This window comes from Ammospiza nelsoni, chromosome 2 (genome assembly GCF_027579445.1).
Source record: "Ammospiza nelsoni isolate bAmmNel1 chromosome 2, bAmmNel1.pri, whole genome shotgun sequence".
NCBI classification, from domain to species: Eukaryota; Metazoa; Chordata; class Aves; order Passeriformes; family Passerellidae; genus Ammospiza; species Ammospiza nelsoni.
The window spans coordinates 91,375,069-91,387,880 of record NC_080634.1 but is presented as its reverse complement, the minus strand read 5'-3'; the positions used below and the strand labels follow the sequence as shown (position 1 = coordinate 91,387,880).

The window sequence follows — 12,812 nt, the reverse complement described above, 5'->3', positions numbered from 1 at the left end:
CCTTCAGAGCTATGAATCAAGTTATGACACATGACAGACTTCTTTTTTAATTATCTAAAATGCACCTCTATAAAACATAAATTAACATACTCAGGTGCCATAAAACATTCTGTAAAAGATTACCAGAAATCTGTTCAGAGTCAGGTGCTTTGCTTTTCTTCTGCTGCACGTTGCAGGGCCATTTCATGGAAGCTCATTTCTGCCATTATCACTAGGGATAACAGCCTTGCTCATTAACTTTGCTGAAAGCAACAGAAGTATTTGAGGATGAAAATGTTAGTCACTATAGAATAAGGATGGCAAAATTAGCACAGCAATAAACAGATTTGCCACAATGTCATTTTTTCACTGCTGTATGTCAGATCTCCATGTCAGTCTGCATGACCTGATGGCTGACCTGCCATTGTTTTCTTGTAACAGAACAATTTTGCTTTTCAAACAGGACTCGGAGGAACCAAGTACATCTCTTTTGAAGAACGGCAGTGGCATAATGATTGCTTTAACTGTAAGAAGTGCTCCCTTTCATTGGTGGGTCGTGGCTTCCTCACAGAAAGGGATGACATCCTTTGCCCTGAATGTGGAAAGGATATTTAAAGCTCATACTAAGGTGTGAGGAAGAAGGGAGGAAAGCCGTGCTTGCAATATAAAGTCTGAAACACATGGAAGTTCAGAGCTAGCTTTGCCACTCTGTGTCTCACTGTATTATTAACATTTCTTAACCTTTTTCTTTATACTCTCCAAATCTGGAGGGAAAATAGCTTGAGAATCTCTAATAGCAGTGTTGGTGTTTAAGATTTCTACCAATAACAAAAACTAATGCAAAACCCATGATGTAAAACTATTTGACTGTTTTTGACATAACTTACCATTTTTAAGATTTTTTTTTCCTAAAAAATATTCCAGTTACAATTGATGCAGTTCAAGGATAACAATGGCCACACACAATACATTAACAGGTGGATATCCAGGATGAAGCCTTCTGCCCACTGAAATTAATGGCAAAGGACATTCAATTCCAATAGGGCTGGTGTGAACCCGGTGTTCTTGAGCTATGTGACAAGTGTGTGCTGTCAAGTCTGTAGAAAGACTGCAAAAGTAGAGCGTGTTTCAATGTACATGGATTTGTGACATGCCATAAAAAGATAATGATGAAACAGTGGAAGTGGGAGTGCTTCATGACAGGTACATATTTTATTGCATGTCTAGGTGATCATTGTGTGAAGTACAAGTTCTGATCGACAGTGTCAGTACTACAGTTAGTTGACATTACACTGCACATTGTATTTTTCAAAATAAAACTGTTTAAAACAAAACTGTGATTGTGGCTTAATTGTCTTTACATAATATTTACAAAAATGCTTTCACATTCTGAAGAAACACAATGCATACAAACACAGTCCTTTTTGCACCCAATTTTTGGGAGTGTGAAGTTTAGACAATTCTCAGAAGGGTCCTGCTGTACAACAGTCTTTTACTAATTGAAGTCAGTGGGAAAACTACCAGCAAAAATAAACAAGTGTGTGAAAACACTCACTGTACTGACTGCAGCTGATAAAAATGTGTTCATAGGCTCTAAACTCAAGCCCAAAATATTTTTCTTCTCAGCAAGTAAGAAGGTCAAGACAACTCAAAAGACATCCATCTATCTTTGCAAAAGTCAGAAGTTTAACTTCTATAGTAGGGCCTACTTTAATTTTGTTCTCTATTGGGACACATAATACTCTTTGTTGTAGCATAATTTCTGCTATGTTTGCCACAGCAGCAACTGTCAGCAACAGCACACTGGCGGGACAGTAACATCAAAAGGTAATAATACAAAGGAAGATAAACCTTTTCCCAAAGCAAACTGCAAGAAATATGGCCATGTTATGCAATGCACAGTCCCGGTACACCTTCCAGATGGAATTCATTTGTGTTCAGAAAAAGGAGAAAAGAAATATGTCACACCTCCAACAGGAATCTTCAAATGTGAAATTAATATTTAGGAGTATACTTACTATGTGTGCTACTGGGTAGGGAAAGTTTTCTCCTTGAGTTTGTCTCTTAGTACCAAGTGCAAAGTGCTCACAGGTCATTCCCCTCTCATTAATTCAACCATCTAAATAGATGTAGCAGATCAGATTTAGTTTATTGCACACCATTTGAAGAACTTGGCTGGCTGACATTTTTGAAGTGCACACTGTGCTAATCAGAACTCAGTGAATGATTAAATTCTATTCCTCGGTGATTTAATTCTATGATGAAAGCTGTAGCAATAGCCACAAAAATCCTTCTTTATCCACACCTCTGAAAGGAGGGCAAACACCTCACTCTCTCCTCAGGGGTCTGCCAATCCCCAGCACACTGCAGCTCTGCTCTAGTGCTTTGCTGAGAGAAGAAAGATTCCTTTGAGCTAAAGGGGTAGTGCCCCTGTACTTGGCACTGATGAGAAGCCACATCTTGAGTCATGTGCTCAGTTTTAGGCCCCTCACTACAAGCAGGAGAGAGGTGCTGGAGTGTGTCCAGAGAAGGGCAGTGGAGCTGAAGGGCAATGGAAGGGGCTGAAGCTGGGAGTTGCCTAGCCTAAAGAAGGCTGAGGTGAGACCTTCCTGCTCTATACAACTGCCTGAAAGGAGATCATAGCAAGGTGGGGCTTGGCCTCTTCTCTCAGTCAGCTGTGATAAGACAAGAAGAAACAGCCTCCAATTTTGACAACGGAAGTTCAGGCCATGTATTAGGAAAATTTTCTTGACTGGATGTGGTAAAGCAGTGGAACAGGCTCCCAGGGAATGGTGGAGTCACCCACCATGCCTGGAAGTGTTCAAAAAACATAGACATGATGCTCTGTGATCCAACTTAGTGTGCATGTGGAATTCAAGTGCAGGTTGGACTTGATGACCTTGGAAGTTTTTCCCTAACTTGATGATTCTAAGAAGGCAATAGGAGCAGCACAGCTTGCACCTTGCCTCCCAAGTGCTACAACAGGTAGCAAAATGGCCCCAGCTTTGGGGAAAGGCAGGTGAAACATGCAAGGCTGGAAAGCATCCCAGCCTGGAAACAGGACTGCTACCACGCAAGAGCAGCATGATGCTATTATTCCAGTGCAGTTCTGCATATACCAACACACACATGCTCCTAGCAACTGGAACTACACAAAATACATCCTAGACTCTAAACCACTGACAGGAAGCCAGCCACAAAACAGAATTCCCATCAGACTGTTACACAAGTGCAAAAACCAGCACTTCATGTGATACTAACTGCTGCTACTGTTGCAAAGCAGCTACTGACCCTTTTACTCTTAAAATGCTGATTACATCAAGTCCACTGAAATATAACTGTATAAAATGGATAAGCTTAATTACATCACAAAAACAAGGCACTGTTTCGTTTGCTTTTAATTTATTTAAATAGGATAAGGCTACTTAAAAGACAAGTCTTTACATAAAAAAATGTACATTACGTTAAAGTTTGCTGTACTCAAGTACAAAAACTGCACAAATGTTTAGTAAAAGGGAGAGAGCACACCATTTCAAAACACACATTCTTACCATTTTACAGCATTCAAGAGGTGCCTTTTACGTCATAACAGTGAATGGAGAACTTCTGTAAAGTAAAGAACTAAGCTACACTTTTTGGTTTCAATATAAACCAATGTTAAAAATGTAAACAAGCTTTCAGACCACCACCAAACTTCTTTTACTGGGTTAACTAAGTGGATTCAGAAGTTGATTCTTTTTGTTTTACCAAGTCTGGAAGCATTCTTATTATTCTTATTTGCCATTCGTATCTAAAACTGATCTAAACTGGCTTCACCCTGAGCCATTGAGTTTTAATAAAAATGTTTCCATCAACTTAATTGGATTTTTGCCCTGTGAGGCACTACCAATAATCCAGATGAAACACCAAATTTCACAGAAAACCAAAATCCATCTTAAATTATCACAGGAAGGGAAAACAGGTTTGTGGGTTTTTTTCCTAGAGTGCAATTACATGTGTTAATGCTCTCAAGGTACTTCTGTCTTCCTATCCACATCCCTCTTCAACAATCTGTCGGCTGAAAAAGCACTGGCCTGTATTCCATTGGTTTTTCCCCAATATTTTATAAATAAGCATGATTGTAACCAGGAAAACAATCAAATTTCCTACACTGGCACATTTTTACACTTATGCATGTAAAAAATATGCCTGTGTACTTAAGAGAACGTGGCACTAATCCATTCACTACTTCATCTCGAAGTTTCATATCACGTATTTCCATCTGTGCATTCCATATCAAGAGAAACTTCAATTTGAAGTAATGCTGTTAAAATAGTTCATCTCTTATTACCAACCTAACTTGCACTGCAAATTCCACACTCCTGTGCAACAAAAAGGAAAAAAAATTCTGCAGACTATCTTATCAGCAGAATGGTAAGTTTTCTCACCTAAATTAATTGCCTTTTTAAAGCCAAGAAGGCTCTAGGGATCACTCTAAATTTCAACAGCTATTTTAATATTTAATCAGATGTGGAATAAAACTGAATCTTAGTGAAACAATGTGCGAATCACAGTGACACTGAGGAGATGAACTATAATAATCTTGAAAACTAAGAGTGGAGGGTTTAGTATTGTGTAATATCACCGCCTTTTAAAGAAGTAATTAACTACTTGGTGTACAAGAGTGGATACTTTTAAGGTGACTGGTGATAGTGACTCCAGCTTTACAACAGGGAGTTGTTAAACTTGTTAAAACTTCACAGCAATCTGAATCTCTGTAAGTCTGTAAATTTTAAAATAATTTTATTTCAACTGTTTAAATATGACCTATCTATTTGAAAATATGGAAGTAATATTTATGTTTTGAGCACCATTAGCTACTTCATGGCCATGTAACATGCTGGATTTTCTTCTTTGCTTCTGAAGGCTTTAGGTCATTCTGGAATACAAGAAAATATATAATTATTCTTAGAGATACTGTGCAAACAGGAGTCAGTCATTGATCTGGCATATTTCAATCTGGTACTATTGCAGTGTTCAGCTACAGGCCACTACAACAGCTTTCTATTGCCATCTTGTGGAGAAAGCTAAATATTACAGAATTTCTCTGGTGAAGATAAAAACAGAGCCAATGAATTTAAATACCTGCAAATCATACATGTGTTTTGGTTTTCAGCCACCTACAATTAAATATTCTTAAATACTCAAAAATTTCTTTCAGTTATGCAGCTTAGAAACAGGTACATACTGGAGTTTCAAAAAATACTTGTGAAGTTATTTCAGGTTGTCTTCTTAAAATGCTTGTTGAAATGGAATTGTGTAAGGAAAATTCCCCAAATACACAACTAGAAAACCAATTTACTTTGGTCAAATAGTAAAAAACCTTAAAAAAAGAAAAAGAAAATTTGGTTTTCCTTTGTAATAACCTGGATAAAAAGAAGATAAATAATTGCCAAAGCCTCAGATGAACTCATCTTTCAAGTCCCCCTGCCCAAAGAAACCTGTAAAAATCAAGAAAACCTAAAGCAAAGAAACACCAGATGAAGTAGTAAAATAGCTCCCTTTCATCATCTAAAGTAATAATAAAAAATAAATTCTGAGAAATTAGAGCTTTAAAGGCTCACATAAGCAGAGGAAATACAGGTATATGAGTTTTCAAGAATATACTGCAACATGCTGGTTCAGGGAGCACAATCTAGAGATCACTCTTTTCTTTAAAAGACTTTCAGTGTTAGTTTATTTACAGGTTGAAAAGGCTGAAAGGTTTAAGGGAATTAGACCCAAAGATAATAGGGACAGTTCTGTGCTATTCATTAATTTTTTCTTGAACATCAAGGAACAGTCGCTTGGAGACACAGTTGCCTTTAGTGTCATCACACTAAAAATATATCAGGCTTTACAGCTATCTGCCAAGTAAACTGATTCTTCCTGACAGCATCACTTTCTATTCAATAGCACATTTAAATTAAATGCAAAGAAGCTATGAGGGGTATACTAAACAAGCTTCAAAAGCTCTGTAGGCTCAGATCTGACCAATACTTGGAAGAGTTCTAAATACTGAAAGAAGTTAGTAATACTGGTAGTAGGAAACTACCTACACCTCTCAAGCATAAATTCCATTCAGAGCCTCAGCCATGATTCTTTTAAAAGCTGCTAAAGCTGTCTTTCACAACAGCCATGGGTTTTGGTACTCATGTTTAACAGAAGTCTGATGGAATGTACCAAGCCATGCAGCAGAATATTACCTGCATTCTTTCATTAAAGGACTTAAAAAAAATATGTTAATATTTTTATATATTATTATTAATAATATAAATGTTTTATTGCATCTCATGAGGCAATATTGAGAAAACAAAGTTCAGTGTCATGTCTTAGGAAAATGCTAATCAATGTAACTGCACACTGTATATCTAAAGCTCCCCCTGCAGTTCAACTGAGAATAGATATTTCCATTTCTTCCTTTGAAGCCCAGATTTAATCCTGATATTCCTGTATTCCAGCGGAAATGTGAAAACTCCTTCATTTGTATCATGAAGGAATACAACACAAGTGTTAAGACCTATGTCTGTATTGTGGCATGTTTTTAAGGGATAGCCCATTGCTCCATACTTACCAAAGTAGCTACCCTTTACTAATACTCACTGTTTCTAAATACTCTACTGTAGGGGGATAGAATATAAGGAAATATAGTGTAGAGAGTAATCTCACCCCTAAGGAGTTGCAGCTGGGCCAATTATCAAAGATTAGGAACAGGCCTGACTTTAACAGGCCACAGCTGTAACCAATGAGAAGAAGAGTGCTATAAAAGAGTGGGGTGGCTGGCTGAGAAGGGAACTGGAGTCGGTTGGCTACTTTGTGAAAAGAGAGAGTCAGTGTTCTGAGGAGCTGCCCATGAAAACACCAAGAAGGTATGAAACCTTTGCGATAAGAAGACAGCAGTATGGAACCCCTGCAATAACATGACAACACTCTACTAATACTCCAAAATAAAATCATTCTGAAAACTCTTGCAAGGCTCTAACTTTGGCTCCTTTAAATCTCAATTTTACAAAAGAAAGCTGCAAAACAAGATACTGCACAAACGTACCGGCGAATCAGATTCCTCTTTTGGAACAGACCTCTTTAACTTCACAACAGTAGTTCCTGCTATTGGAGACAAAGGGTAAACCTTCAGGCCAGTCAACACATTGCTGTCAGTCTTTGAAACATTGTTCTGCTGAGCCTCATTATTCCTTATTCCCAGCTTAGCGTCCTCTGACAAACTGGAGGCAGACAGGTACGTGGAGGCATTGGAAGGAACAGATAATCTCCTCACGGTGTTGGTGGTGCTGCCAGCGGGAGGAGGCTTCAGGCGATCGGCAGCTCCGTTCTCCGTCTTTTTCACCTTTATGCTTGTACTTGTTGAATTGCCGTCAAACACAATCAATGGCCGCTTCCTTAAACCTTCCACCGTTGTAACACTGAAAATGCAAATCACAAAATTCACAGAAAACGTAGGTTAGATGATCAAAAAATAGCACATCCATGACATGAGTAATTAAAATTAATTTTATCCTACCTGAAGAAAACATATATCCCAAAATACTAATATTAAACTCTGAGATGTCCAAACTTAAATAAAAATAAATATACTTATATACACTTACATACACTTAAATAAAAATAAAAAGCGATAAAAGTTACTTCCAAAATATAAAGGCACAGGGGGCTGTGTGAGGACCAGTGCTCCTCAGCAAGAAGAATTGCACAAGGAACTGTCTAAGCAGACAATTATAGCTGTACAACCAAAGGCACTATGCTTCTACCACTGCAGTTACTCTAGAGTAACTACAGAGATAGTAAGTGTGAAGTATTTCAAAAGATGAGTATTTAGGGAAGGGTGCACTGCCTTTACCTGCAGGAACAGCATCTCATATTCTGATACTTCTGAATTTCCCTGTTTCTACTCTTATTCAAAATCATAATGTTAAGGTAAATCCAAAAGATTGTTAGCTAAGGAATAAAAATACTAAGCAAAAAACCCACACCTTTTTAAAATAAGTCTCCTTTGAATAGGAACCTTAAGTGGATTTAATGACATTTTTTTAATAGTTTGTGCCTTTGAACCTATGTGTAGTCAGAGCAGGCCAGTTCAGTAATCACTGATTCATTAAAAGGAATATTATCAAGCTAATATCAAAACAGCATTATCAGAAAATATCTTGACTGAGAAAAAAATAAAGTACAAAGTCAACATAACTCACACTATATGAATTCAGAGTTTTAAAAATGCAATGCTTAAGAATGACACAGTGTTTGGAAAGTGCAGATTTAAGAAATAAAAAACCCAAACCACCATTAAGAGATATAATACTCCTGTTTAAAAACTTCAATTTTCAGTTTTGATAAAAAGATCTTTTGCACCTATTTCAGCACACTAAGAGTTTCCCACCCAAATACTAACCTCATGCTTCCATCCTCAAGTCCACAGATGTAAACAAACTGAGGTACTCTAACTTCTTATGCACAAGGAAAATAAATTTGACAAGACAGCTCGGTGTTTTAGCCACTGCGACAATGTAACAATATCCAAAAGCTGTACTAGCTTCAGTAATCAGGCAAAGATTAAACAAAATGCATTGTCCTAAATTGTCCAAGTCTGGCCCAATAAAGCTAAATTACCTTTTCTTCTCACTTTTCAAGTCATTTTTCTGTCTTTTCTTTTCCATCATTCTCCCCCATCTACTTTTTGGCAAGTCACGCTGAGGCAGGGGAATGGCATGCTGAATATAGAGATCAGTGAGCCCATCTTTGTCCATCTTTACATCATTTTCACCTAATATATTTTTCTGTGGGGAACAGAAAAAAAGAGTTGTTATTTTTATGACAAATTCAACATTCAACCATCTGAGTGGCATAATTTCTTATTTCAAAATCCACTGTAAAGTATTGTATTGGGCCAGAGTTCCAGAAGTAAAGGGGTGGCTGGGACGATAAGTTTGGAGAGGGCACGATCTGCTCAGTGCCCAAAACAGCCTGGTCTCCTCCCTTCCTACTGTCAAATTCCTTCATTTTCTGGAAGGAATCTGCCTGGATCACACTCAGCCTGTCCCTTCAGTGAGGCAATGGGAAACACAAGATGTTTTGGTCAGTGCATAGTTGGTTTCTTTTTCCACCACCTGCAACTGCATTTCTCCACATGTCTCCTCATGTGCCTCTTCCCCGTGTGTCCTTTGGAGTCTCCTGCCCCCAGTCTCTGCCGCTCTTTAAGTGCATTTGAGCACAGGTGCCATGAGCAACTCTGCTACAAATTCAGGGGTGTGATGGGCTGCTTTCTTCAACAGTGAGAGACACAGACCCAGCTGTGACCAGCACTGGGCAGTCATTCACCTTTGCCAACACAGGTCAACCCTGTAGCCTCTATCTACCCAAAATACTGCAAGTTTTCCCAAGGAAAACAGCAGCCAAAAAGGGGAAGAGTTATGACAGACATACTGTTGGTGGCTGATGTTTTCATGCACTCTTAAACACGCTTCCCTGAACCCAACTACAATATCAGAGCTCTTTTTCACATGTCTAGAAAACAGACAACTAGAATGTAATGCAAGTCAAACTTTTGGATGTAGAACTGCATTATTTTTACCAATTCCCCAAGAATAATGGAGATAAGTTTCATCCCAAGATGAGGAAGAACTTCCTTACAGTAAAGATGGCAGAGCAGTGGAACATGCTCCCCAGTGAGGTTGGACTCTCCCTCTCTGGAGACATTCAAAACCCACCTGGATGTGTTCCTGTGTCACCTGCTCTAGGTGACCCTCCCTTGGCAGGGGTTTGGACAAGATGATCTCCAGAGGTCCCTTCCAACCCTAACTATTCTGTGATTCTAGGAACCACCAGTTATAACACCAGTTTTCTTTCTAATTGTGTATTGGGTTGTGAACATTTCTTGGTACCTCATGCTAAATTTATGGGGTGTGAAAACGACTCCACTAACATCCTACAAATTGAGGTCATTGAGAGCAGGTCAAGCCTCTGCCACTACTGATTCTGGCAACATTTCATGACTTCTGATGTTGGCCTGAAACCTGTCCATATAGGCTGCATGGACAAAAGCATATGAAAATTCTTTCAGCTTATCCAAAACCCTGAAACTTCAATTACTATTGTTTCATGCACCTGAAATTTTCAGCCAAGGCAGTAACTAGTATTCCAAACACCAAATAAACCTTTTTATTTGGTCCTAAACTGTTTATAACCCACTTTCAAACTCAACTATCAAGTATCAATATTTATGGATTAAAGCATTAGCTTGATTGATTACATAGGCTGCATTTCTTTAATTCATAGAACTGTTAGGGTTGGAAGGGAGCTCCGGAGATGATCTGATCCAACCAACCTGCTCAGGCAGGGTCACCTAGAGCAGGACACACTGGTTATGGACGTGGCAACTTTAACAGTGTAAACTCATCCTTCCACAGCCACTTTACTGTATGCAGACACTGTCACAATTTGGGAAAATTGCTTTTGAGCACCCTCGGTGTTCAAGCACAGCCCCTTTGCAAACACGGAGACATCTCCCGCGCCAGAGGCTCCTCTCCGCGAGTTCGTGGTGTCCAGGGCACCGACTTGGTGCCTGCTCTTCCCTGAGCGCCGTGACTCTCTTCGCCCCGCCTCAGGGGCCGCCGCTCCGCCCGGCCCGGCTCCCCGGACGCACCTGCTCCAGGGTGAGCCGCAGGAATTCCTCCGAGAGCAGCTCCGGATGCAGCAACAGCAGCTCCGACTCCGAACGCCCAGACCCGCACTCCTCCTCGCCACCGCCGCCGCCCGCCCGGGCTCTTCCCTGCGCCGCCATCTTCTTCCCCCGGCGGCCCCTTCCCGGCCCCCACAATCCCGCGCGCGGAGGGAAACGCGTCTCCAGAGCAGCCGCGCGCCCCGGTGGCGTCACGGCCGGAGCGGGGCCGGAGCGGGGCAGCGGCGGGGAGGGACGGCGGGGCCGGGGGTGCGCCCTGCCGGGACGGCGCCGCTCCGCGGGGCAAACAAACAGAATCCCACAGAATGACAGAATATCCTGAGTTGGAAGAGGCCCACAAGGATCAATGTAGTGCAGTTCCTGGCCCTACACAGGACAGCCCCAAGTATTACACCCCGTGTCTTAGAGTGTTTTCCAAATGCTTGAACTCTGTCAGGCTTGGTGCTGGGACCACTTCCCTGGGGAGCCTGTTCAGTGCCTGACCACCCTTTGGTGAGGAACCTTTTTCTAATATCCAACTTAAGCCTCCCCTGATATGGCTTCAAACCATTCTCTTGGGTCCTGTCACTGGTCTCCAGAGAGAAGGGATCAGTGCCTGCCCCTCATGAGGAGCCTCTAGAACCATGATAAGCTCTTTTTTCAGTCTCCTCTTCTCCAGGCTGAACAGACCAAGTGTCCTCAGCCACTCCTCACGCGGCTTCTCCTCAAGGCCCTTCACCTTTGTAGCCCTACTTTGGATGCTTTCCAATAGCTTTATGTCTTTTTTTACATTGTGGCACCCAGAACTGTCCGCAGCACTCGAGGTGAGGCCACCCCAGCTCCGAGCAGAGCAGGACAATCCCCTCCCTTGCCCAGCTGGCCATGCTGTGCCTGATGCCCCTCAGGACAGGGCTGGCCCTCCTGGCTGCCAGGGCACTGCTGGCTCATGTTCAACTTGTCACTGACCCTTGGGTCCCTTTCCATGGCACTGCTCTCCAGCCTCTTGTTTCCCAGTCTCTCTATACATCCAGGGTTGTCCCATCCCAGGTGCAGAATCCAGCACTTGCCCTTGTTAAACATCATACAGCTAGTGATTACACAGCACTGGTTTGTCTGGGTTTCTCTTCGAGGCCTCTCTGCCCTTGAGGGAGTTAGGTGTTGCTGATAAGGTGAGGTCACCCCCCAGCTGATAGCATGGAACTAACCGGGAGAATATCTGTTTTATTGTCATTCTGTCAGCACACTGTAGTATGAATGCTTTGTGCTGCTGCATGCCGGATCTTTGCTATGGAGTTAAACCCGATCTCCATCCTGCCCATACTTGTGACACCCACTGGTTAATGCTGCTTGATAAGCAACAACAAAAGTTGCTTTGTAGTTCCAAACTACAAAAGCTGCCTGCCCGTTGAAGTCTGTTCCCCCACTTACATGTTTAAAAGCTGAACAGAGAATTACAAATGGTTACATGTGTAAATAACCGTGTAGTTTTTACAACATAAAATTACAAGGTAATTTGAAGTACTTGAGGCATTTTACAGAATTGCAAGGCACAGGCAACAATGTAACACAATAAAAGTACATCCACGTGGAAGGAATTGAAGATACATTACTATGTATGCCACTTTAGAGCCTTCATGTATGCAGCGCTTCAAAAGGCATAAATTCGAATTTTCAGTATTTAAAAATCATTTAAGTGTACAAGTAAGTAGTAACATTAAATGATATGGCTTCCTCAAAAGTGTCTTCTGGCCGTATATACAATTTGTTCCCTTGTGCTTTTTCTCTTCAGGGAAGCGGCATCCAAGGGGAAGCATGGGCTGGGTGCCAGGGCTGCCCAAAGCCCAACTTTACACTTCTGTGCCCAGCAGGCACACAGCTATAGACTATTCTATTTTCATTTTCTCATTCATTTCTCACTTCAGCCAATTATGTTGCAAAATCAACTGAACTCAAGTTATCTTGTGAATGAATATAGCTTTTAGGGCGAATGTTCAGCCTGGATTTGGTGCTTATTTCAATGAATGAAATTACTTTCTTGTAAACTGCATGGATCATATCCCTCTTCCTAAAGTACCTTGTAAGTTCTGCCTCACAGAAACATATCCTTGCTAACTGAATTAGTTGTGCTGATCAAGACTTTTACCCT

General features: G+C 41.0%; 2 protein-coding genes across 6 annotated transcripts in view; one reads left to right on the top strand and one right to left on the bottom strand.

Annotated features, from left to right (window-relative positions):
* Nucleotides 1-1,313, top strand: part of FHL2 (four and a half LIM domains 2) — a 36,119-nt gene extending 34,806 nt beyond the window's left edge. For all 5 annotated transcript variants that reach the window (XM_059466840.1, XM_059466841.1, XM_059466839.1 and 2 more), the window contains one exon: nt 443-1,313. In XM_059466840.1, coding sequence (XP_059322823.1) covers nt 443-594 — 152 coding nt within the window. In that variant the 3' untranslated portion in view covers nt 595-1,313. The remainder of the gene's footprint in view (nt 1-442) is intronic.
* Nucleotides 1,314-3,364: 2,051 nt separating this feature from the next.
* On the bottom strand, nt 3,365-10,802 carry C2H2orf49 (chromosome 2 C2orf49 homolog). The gene is made up of 4 exons (XM_059466853.1): nt 10,652-10,802; nt 8,620-8,786; nt 7,046-7,418; nt 3,365-4,897 (listed from the first exon to the last, which is right to left on the bottom strand). The coding sequence occupies exons 1-4, from the start codon at nt 10,787-10,789 to the stop codon at nt 4,841-4,843; spliced, it is 735 nt and encodes a 244-aa protein (XP_059322836.1). The 5' UTR covers nt 10,790-10,802; the 3' UTR covers nt 3,365-4,840.
* Nucleotides 10,803-12,812: the final 2,010 nt, after the last annotated feature.

Bases quoted from the DNA above. Each gene is read 5' to 3' on its own strand.
- C2H2orf49 (XM_059466853.1), bottom strand. From the start codon at position 10,789: ATGGCGGCGCAGGGAAGAGCCCGGGCGGGCGGCGGCGGTGGCGAGGAG. The intron at 7,419-8,619 runs GTAATTTAGCTT...TTGCATTTTCAG, and splicing joins TTGAAAAGTGAGAAGAAAAG to TGTTACAACGGTGGAAGGTT. The intron at 4,898-7,045 runs GTACGTTTGTGC...CTTGTATTCCAG, and splicing joins AAGAGGAATCTGATTCGCCG to AATGACCTAAAGCCTTCAGA.